The sequence below is a fragment of the Engystomops pustulosus genome, chromosome 1, assembly GCF_040894005.1.
Source record: "Engystomops pustulosus chromosome 1, aEngPut4.maternal, whole genome shotgun sequence".
NCBI lineage: Eukaryota > Metazoa > Chordata > Amphibia > Anura > Leptodactylidae > Engystomops > Engystomops pustulosus.
The window spans coordinates 189,230,878-189,240,420 of NC_092411.1; the positions used below are offsets into that span (position 1 = coordinate 189,230,878).

The window sequence follows — 9,543 nt, forward strand, 5'->3', positions numbered from 1 at the left end:
TTTGTAGGTGAGGTGCGTCTTTGTGTCTTATATCCATCTCATGATTGACTTGTCTTATCTCTGTGTCAGATAATAGTAGAAAGTTCAGAAGCTAAACCCTGTGCAACATCCCCCACCGGGGCATAGCCTTTTCTTGGGGCCTGGATGCAGCCAGGGCCCAGAATACCGGAGTGGCTGGCGGTTGCAGCCTAGGGCATGCTGATGTCACGGTGCTTGGTATGGGGACAGGAGAGCTGTCCTACAGCCTGGCAGGTCTCCAGCAGGTGGTGTGTGCAAGAAAGATGGAAGGAGAGGCTGATGTAGTGAATCTCCCTGGGGCAACCCCTTTGATGTCCATAATATGAGTCCCTGGGTAATGGATGGGGCGCCCTTGGTGTTACAGCCGTATCCAGGGAATAGACAGGAGGCAATGTTTTACAAAATAACTCAGTTTTTTTTTTTTTTTAGAACAACTGCAGGCAACGGGCCAAAACGATCTTGTACAGATGCCTGATTGCTGGAGATTCTGGATTACCGGAGTGGTCATGGAGAGTGATCTTCAGGAAGAGATTCACCAGCCTGGGATGTAGCTGTGTCCAGATATAGAAGCTGTAGCCTTGTCCTGGGTGTAGCACTGAAGGTGTGCGTCACACTGTCTCTCTGGCCACAGACAATCTGCAAGGTGTGCTCTTTAGGAGAGCTGGATTCCAAGAGATTGAGGTCTGTGCTGAGAACAGAACTGGTGCTCAAGAGGCCTTGCCCCTTCCTTTCCAGGGGTTTTATTAGACCCTGGTCAGGTGGTGGCTCACTCTCCAATTCACATAGAAGAATATAATTGGATAACAATCATTACATATCTTAAGCCTTGCTGTACAGGCAGGGTCTACCACTGCCAATTAAACTTCTATACAACTACACACATCCCTGATGTGAGTTGTGCAGGCCCACCTGCTGGGAGAGACAGACTGAGGGGCTTATTCGCAACAATCCTCTGCCTGCACATTGGCAGGGGTGTTGCGTCAGCACACAGAATCTCAAAGCAGAGAGGAATCATGAAATGTCTGCTCAGCAAGTATCTACTCACATTATTGAATCTTATATAAACCCCAACTGAGTAATAGTTTACTTGGGAGCAAAAACAGCAAAAATAAAATCTTTATATTGTGAAAACCGCACCGGGGGTTAAACTTTCTTTCATGGGCAAACCCCTTTAATATCATAATCACTCAACACAAAAGAAAAATAACCACAATTTATAAGTTTTAATAAAGTACTTTAATTATGTGACATTTATCTACATTTCGTTGCTGCCTTTTCCAACGGTGGATGAGATCTAGAATGAAGGCTACTATGTATGGAGATACAAAACAAACAAGAAAAAAAAAAAAAGCACAAGTTTTGTTCACTGTATTGACTGGTTATTAACAGTTTTCATGAAATTTTATTTCTATTAATTTGAGAGTACTAATAAGCAATAATATAATCACTTCACATATTGGCAAAAGTTTCAAGAGTGAACTCAACTATGGGCTAAAACACATCTTGTAAAACTTAGGTTAAAAGGTTACTTGACATGTCAACAATGTTTCAGTAACCAGACAATGGGAGGTAATCATTAAACTGCACAAACATTAACAGGGTGAGAGATGAAATGTCATACAAATGCCATTTCTTCTTTGGCAGAAACTCTATTGATTAGCTTGTACAGAGTCCACATGTTATGGGTAGCCCCACCATATCTGAGCTTCAATGTCTTCATGAGCAATCTTCAAAAACCTATTGTTACATTCTTCCCAACGTTCAATCTTTCCATTTTCAACCATTACAAGCTTCCAAGCTATATTGGTGTCGGCAGGCAGAGCAATTGAATAGGACCAAAAGCCATCCTTTACTGAATTCAGAGGAACATATTCCTCCCATCTACCAAGTTTCTCATGATCGCCTATGATGGCAATAACTTGAGAGTCAGAATGTGTGATATAGTGAACTTTAAAGGTAAAGCTGACATTCTGAGGCATTGGTTGTATAGCAGCAATCTTTCTGGTCTTCTGAGTATCAGTTTCAAGGATATTTGTCTCCGAGAAACTGCCAAATGAGGTCTTGTCATCTTTGTTCGAAACGCAGAGACCGGCCATTTGTTTTTCCTGGTTAAATAAAAGATTGTATATATCTACTGGTAAACTCTCAGGGTTGTATTCTAATTTTTGGACAAATAGCCCCTTCTCATCAGATTCACTCACAATTTCCTGCAGTCCAGTTGGTTTTACAGTGTCATTGCACTTTGTTTCAATGTCACACTTTTCCACAGATTCTTGTGTCATGAACTGATCAGCCACATTGGTGTCCCCATGTTCAGGTGATGTTATCTCCAGGTATGAGTCTTTATTCAATTTCTCTTCAGCCTCAAATACACTCCTGGCCTTTTCATTTGGTTTCACAGCAAATGAACTTTCCGGTCTACAACCTAGGTGGAAGAACAGACAGTTTACAAATAATTCTAAAAAGCTTTATTAAATAAAAACCATAGTAGAAAAATAATGTTATTCATCCCTGACACATTTGTCCCAAAGTGCCAAATAGCTGCCTGTTGGTCACCCAGACCAAACTGATCAATATAACATAACAGTGCCAATGTAACCATCAAAGAGAGCCTTCATATAAATTTAACTTCCAATTCACAAATACCATATATTCACAAATATACTCGAGTATAAGCCTAGTTTTTCAGCACAAAAAAATGTGATGAAAAACCAAACTCTGCTAATACTTGAGTAAAAAAAAAAAATATATAGGTTTTATCAGGTTTTTGTGGTAAAATTAGGGGCAGCTTAGGTTGTAAACTTATAAAAGGGTTTTCTAAGTTACAAATTTGAATTTGAAGTTCACGTCTCCTAATTTTAGTGCATTTCTTACAAAAAGATGGAGAAATTAAAGAAGTTGTCCAGAAATATAAACTTAAAGTGTAACCGTTATTCTGAGCAACAAAAAAAAAAAAAAAAAAAAAAAAAAAATAATTCTGCTCCACGTGTCCCTGGGAATCATTCCCCAAAGTATTTTGCCTCTCGGTCCTCATTTAGTACCTTTTTTGGCCCATAGCAACCAGGGTTTCCAGCTCTCAAAAAAACTTCAATCAGCAAGATGGAGGGGTGGAGCCTGCCTCCTGTCACCTCATCACAAGCGCCTGCTGCTGACCAATGACACCAGAGCTCTCCATCTATCTACCTACCTATCCAAGTAAAACTTCAGCACAGCACATTAGGGCACAGCTTCTCTCCTGCCATTTCCTGTGGAGTGTGAGGTGATGGGGGGGGGGGGGGGGCAGCAGTTTCTATCAGTGTGGATTATGTGTTTATACAGTATACAGGTGTAGGGAAAGCTTATGGAAAGATAAGTGTAGGTGTTTGGTTATTACATTAGTCAGTGTTCCTGTCAGCACAAGACTGCTGCAGACATGAGGTAATCAGCTGTGAGCAGGGAGGGGGGCGAGTCTCCTGCCCGTAGTCTTCTTTATGAAGACGGAATGTCCATAGTAACAGCTATCTGAGCAGTCACTGCCATCTAGGGGAAGTCTGCATAATACAAGAGGAAAGAGCAAGATTCGGGTAACTAAGCCAATTGCAAAAGGGCTTAAAATGAACTGCCCCACAACATATCAAAAGTTTTTTGAAATGACGGTTACACTTTAAGTTATTTTTAATGCCTCCCATGCATATACATATTGCTACTTCTCTTTCTGCTCCTTTTCTCCCTCAGCAGCACCAGTCACTGCCAAAAGAAGCCGTAAACAGAAGCTGTCTACACCTGTAAGTGTTACCGCCGCTCGCTGTATGTTAACAGAAGCTGACAGTGATGGGCAGCGCTGCAGGAAAATAAGCGGGAAGTTTTTTTTTTTTTTTTATAAAGTTCCCCCAGATTTTATATATTCAATTCTTGGAAGCCCCCTTTAAGGATAGATGATCAATTTTGTTTTATTGAATACCCCTTTAACATTGGAAACACTATGACCTGCGGGTTTTTGTCACAATGTAAACTCTTACCCGCTATAATGACACTGCATATTGCAGAGTTATCCACTCTCCACTGTCAAATTTGCATTCCTTAACCCACTGCCTTCCTCTTCACCATGCAGTACTTAACTTGGTAAAGTTTCTATACAGTCGATGGGTGATGTGACCCCCCTGGCCAGCAGGGCTGAGGATTTCCTGATTCCTGCTGCCTTAGGGTGGATGGAGGTGGCCATTTAGTCATTAGGGAATGCGTGCCCCTCGCCATAATCATTCCTATAGCAGTGGAGTACAGAAACCTTACCAGAATAAGTGCTATATGGGTGACCCTATTTAGGTAATTTAATTACCCTGGTAACGTTTTGTGATCGTGCTCAACCACTTTAAAGCAGAACAAAAAACTATGGCAAAATGTAATTTTTGAGCCTACTCCAATGCTTACTGCACATCGAACAGAATGTCATGTGGAATACCCACATGTAAATTTAGACAGACTCTGGAAGTTTTTCATGCGAATCTCAAATTGCAATTTTTATGTAAATTTTTCACATGCAATTAATACAGATGGCAGTTGGCTCTAGGCCACGTTCACACACTGAATTGGGTCTTGGAAATTTTTTGGGAAAGAATTTTTAAAAATTACAATATTACTCCTATAGCTACCATCTTAAGGATGGGTCAGTGTCATTGGTGTTCATGAGCCAAACTCTGTATAGAACCTATATAGTGGACTTAATTGGAGGCAAGCTATGGTCCGCCACATCGGCTACTATACAGAGAACAGAGGCTACTACTTCCAAAGTCTGCAGTTAGCCAGAACACCTCATCTGTGTGGGACCTTCACCACTGAGCTATTCTCAAAACCAAATATTGGAAGTGCTGTGGTTCACATGATGCTAGAGCCCAGTAGGGATACGGTAAAACCCAGAGCCCTTATATATGATAAAGGTATAGCGGCATTTAACATTTTAACCTCTAAAAAGCACTGGTGATACTTTGTAGGGATGAAATTATGTGGTAGATTTTCTTTATGTAATCTACATGGTTTATATTACAGGGACCTAAGACTTAAACCAAGCACACTTACATGCTGGTGTGTGCTCCCTCCGTCAGGATCAACTCTTAAAGATTTTTATGCCCTGGTTTTCACATAAAAGGCTTTAAATATTATGCAAATGAGCCTATGGGCTCAATTAACTGCTATGGAGCCCGCAGTCCCCCAGGCTCATTTGCATAATTTTAAAGCTTTTTTTGTAAACACAAGGACATAAGGGAGCTAAAAGTAGAGCATCCTAAAAAAAAAGGACACATGTAAGTGTGCTTGGTTTACAGTCATTGGTCTTGGTGGTAGATTTCCTGTAATATAAACACTCATGGAGATTACATAATGGATCCAATTCAAACTGGATTTTAACTACAGCCCCTCAGACCTAGAAGCAATTTGGTATTCAATATATCGGGCGCACAGCTGATGCCGGTTCAGCTCGAGATCTGAGGCGAACTGGCATCGGGATACAAGGGGTGCTGACTTTAACTAACAGCCAACACCCCATTGTAACGACCGCGGTCGTAGTGGGCTCCGATTGTGGGTTTTTAACCCCTTTCCGACGCAGCCCTTTTTCGTTTTTGCGTTTTCATTTTTCACTCCCCACATTTAAAAATATGTAACTTTTTTATTTTTCCATGTACAGAGCTGTGTGATGGCTTATTTTCTGCGTAACAAATTACACTTCAAAATGGTGGTATTTAATATTCCATGGCGTGAAATTGGTAAAAAAAAAAAAACGCATTTGTGCCGTATTCTTGTGGGTTTGGATTTTACAGATTTCACTGTGCACCCCAAATGACATGTCTACTTTATTCTTTGGGTCGTTACGATTACGGGGATACCAAATTTATATAGGTTTTATAATGTTTTCATACATTTAAAAAAAGTTGGGGGGGGGGGAATTTGGCATCTTCTGGCGCTAATAACTTTTTCATACTTTGGTGTATGGAGCTGTGGGTTGTGCCATTTATTTGCGGATTTTGATGACATTTACAATGTTATCATTTTTAGGACTGTACGACCTTTTGATCACTTTTTGTAGAATTTTAAAAAAAATTTTAAATGCCAAAAAAGTGCCATTTTCGACTTTGGGCGCGATTTGCCGTTACGGGGTTAACCGCAGTGAAAAACCGTTATCATATTTTGATAGATCGCGCATTTTCGGATGCAGCGATACCTAATGTGTTTATGATTTTTACTGTTTATTTTACTGCAAATTGCAGCAAAGACTTACCGGTAACTCCAGCGATCTGTGCTAGACCCAAGGCCGTCTCGTTTTAACCCTTTCATTACAATGGGCGATTAGCTCATTGTAATGAATGAGGAGAAAAATCCCCATATACTGCCATACTGTATATGGCAGCATATGGTAGGATCGATCAGACAACCTAGGGCAGTGATGGCGAACCTTTTAGAGGCCGAGTGCCCAAACTACAACAAAGACCCATGTATTTATCGCGAAGTGCCAACACAATAATTTATTTTGTAATTTATACTTCCTTCTCTGTCACAGTTTAATTGATACCAGCATTCTGAGTACATCAATAAAGCAGAAAATAGTCCCAGGTAGAGCTGTCACTTTAAAATAGCTCTGTGCTCAGCAAGTCTGGGACTGCAGGAAGTTACCTGGAGTCATCTCTGGTGATGGCCTGAGTGCCCACAGAAAGGGCTCTGAGTGCCACCTCTGGCACCAGTGCCATAGGTTAGCCATCACTGACCTAGGGTTAAAAAAAAAAATTATAATAAAAAACAAAAATTCAAATCAGCCCATTTCCCTAGAACTGATATAAATATAAATAAACAGTAAAAATCATAAACACATTGGGCATTTTCCTACGTGGTGATACCTAAATCAAAATATAACTGTTTTTCACTGCGTTTAACCCCGTAACGGGAAATCGCGCCCAAAGTAGAAAATGGCACTTTTTTGCCATTTTGAAAAATATTAAAAATTCAATTTAAAAAGTGATCAAAAGGTCATAGAGTCCTGAAATAGTAGCATTGAAAACTATGTCAAAATGACACCACCCACCGAAGTATGAAAAAGTTATTAGCGCCAGAAGACAGCAAAATAAAAAAATTTTTGTACAGAAGGTTTTCATTTTTGTAAATGTATGAAAACATTATAAAACCTATACAACCTATACCCAGTGATCACACTGACCAAAAGTATAAAGTAGACCTGTCTTTTGGGGCATAAAAATCCAAGCCCACAGGGAAACAGCGCAAATGCTGTTTTTCACCATTTTCACTGCATTTTGAATTTTTTTCCCCGTTTCCCAGTACACAGCATGGAAAAAATAAATCACTATGAAGTGCATAGTTGTTTTACCGATATGAAAATTAGATTTTCTGACTCATCTTCTGGGTTTGACTCTTCTCTCTCTCCTGGGCTGCCTGTGAACCATGCCCCCATATTTTGACAGACAGCTCTGCCTTGTGTTACATTCATGTCATGTTACCAGAGTGACATCTCAGGTCCTGCACTAGACAGACAACCTAGGACACTTAATTAATCTGACCAATTGATTTTTACATTTAGATTAAGACTTTTTGTAATACGTCTGCAGCCCAGTGTAGATTGACAGAATACAGGCCAGGGTTCATTATAACCAACAATTCTTCATTCTTATGAAATCAATTGACCCAACACAGCATATGTAACAGAATACCAATATAATTGCGCAAGTAGTACAGCAGACCTCCAGATCTAGCTTCCAATTTCTAGTTTTATAAGAACAGATGCAATTGCTTTGGAAAAAAGCTTTCAACCTACCCGTTGCATTTTCAGTCGCGTTCTTTTCTGCATTCACTTCCCCTCTTGCATAGACACCATCCTTGTCGACCTTTATGGGGTGTAAAGTTTCTTTACCCTGCTCATACTCTGGTGACCACATGCTTGACTGACAGGAGTTTTCTAATACTTTCTGAGCTTCAAGTTCCTCAGCTGCACTTGTAGGACACACAACTTCTCTATCGGCCTGCTCAACAGAGAGATTTTGAGTAGACCCCTCTTCAATGCTATGTTGCGCCTCTTTTTGCAATAGGGGAAAGGAGTTTACATTATTGAGCATCTCCATTGGTTCCATTTCATAGCTGTGTAACTCTTCATTGTTTAAAGGGATCCCCTTGTGGCATTTTCCCAAATTATTCTGAAGTAGGTCTTCGTGATGTTCAGCTAACAAGCTGTCCTCTTTCACTACAACACCTATCTGGTGATCCAGTACACTGACTTGGTCATCTACTTTAATATCCTTCATGGAAGCTTTTTGATCATAAGCTTCAGGCTCTTCTTCCTTTAGGACAGCTGTAGGGTCTTCTTGTATGTTGGCTTGTGGTTCCTCTACTTTAAGCACAGCAGTGGGGTGCACCTGTGAAGCAGCTTGTAGCTCCTCTTTGGATAGGACAGCAGTCGGGAGCTCTTGTATGTCGACTTGTAGCTCCTCTTCCTTTAGGACTGCAGTCGGGAGGTCTTGTATGTCGGCTTCTAGCCTCTCTTTGGTTTGGACAGCTGTGGGAAGCTCTTGTATGTCGGCTTCTAGCTTCTCTTTGGTTTGGACAGCTGTAGGGAGCTCTTGTATGTCGGCTTTGGTTTGGACAGCTGTGGGAAGCTCTTGTGAATCAACATTTAGATCCTCTTTGGTTAGGACAGCTGTATCGTGCACCCGTAAGTCAGCTTGTAGCTCCTCTTTGGTTAGGACAGCAGTCGGGAGCTCTTGTATGTCGGCTTGTAGCTCCTCTTTGGTTAGGACAGCTGTAGAGTGCTCCTGTGAGTGAACTTCTAGCTCCTCTTTGGTTAGGATAGCTGTAGAGTCCGGTCTCTGGCTGGCGGTATCAGGGGCGCTGAGCTCGGACTCTGTGGTAGCCTCCGCTATCACCGGCGGGTCCAGCAGCTCCTCCTGCTTGTGCTCCGGTCCATTCCCCTCTGGGCTTCCCTTGTACCAGATCCATGCGAAGATCGCCGTGAGTATTCCCAGCACCAGCACGGGCCACATGCTGCCGTCCGCTCCGGAGTCCGGCTTTCCTTGTATGGGCCGGTGCAGCTGAGGAGAGCCGTGCACCATAGCCGCCCCGCCCTGCACTGGGTAATGAAGCTATGCCCGGAGCTTCTCCACCCCTTTATCTATTAGGGGAGAGATGAGCCCCTCCCTGATCCCGCTCACTTACTCAGTCTGCTTATTCCATGGACTGCCATTACACATAAACGGATTACAGTGCACGATCATCCGTGCTTAGGGAGCACAGTGCAGGGAAATCCTGCTTACATAACTAAGTGCAGGTCCAGAGGTACACAGCGCCGCAGCTTCAGGTCATCGGCCCACAGGCTGGGTTCACACTGTGCGGTTAGGTATACGATTCCGAAACGAACGGGACTGCTCCAGTAGAGGGCGCAGCGCCATCCTGCGCGAAGGTCAACACCAGCCCTGACTTAGCTGCTAACTACCTTCTATTTCAGTGAATTGGATTTGTCAAAATCCCATAATGTGCTAAAGAAATAAATCTTCAAGGATT

The 9,543-nt window shown here is 41.9% G+C and overlaps 1 protein-coding gene across 2 annotated transcripts; it reads right to left on the reverse strand.

Moving 5' to 3' along the window:
* Window positions 1-1,231: 1,231 nt before the first annotated feature.
* STBD1 (starch binding domain 1) lies at window positions 1,232-9,138 on the reverse strand. Of its 2 annotated transcripts, XM_072115829.1 has the most exons (3): window positions 8,553-9,138; window positions 7,808-8,501; window positions 1,232-2,443 (listed from the first exon to the last, which is right to left on the reverse strand). In XM_072115829.1, exons 1-3 carry the CDS (start codon window positions 9,093-9,095, stop codon window positions 1,698-1,700), a joined length of 1,983 nt encoding a protein of 660 aa, XP_071971930.1. In that variant the 5' UTR covers window positions 9,096-9,138; the 3' UTR covers window positions 1,232-1,697. The 2 variants fall into 2 exon arrangements, with proteins under 2 accessions (XP_071971930.1, XP_071971921.1); XM_072115820.1 differs by having other exon boundaries at window positions 7,808-9,138.
* Window positions 9,139-9,543: the final 405 nt, after the last annotated feature.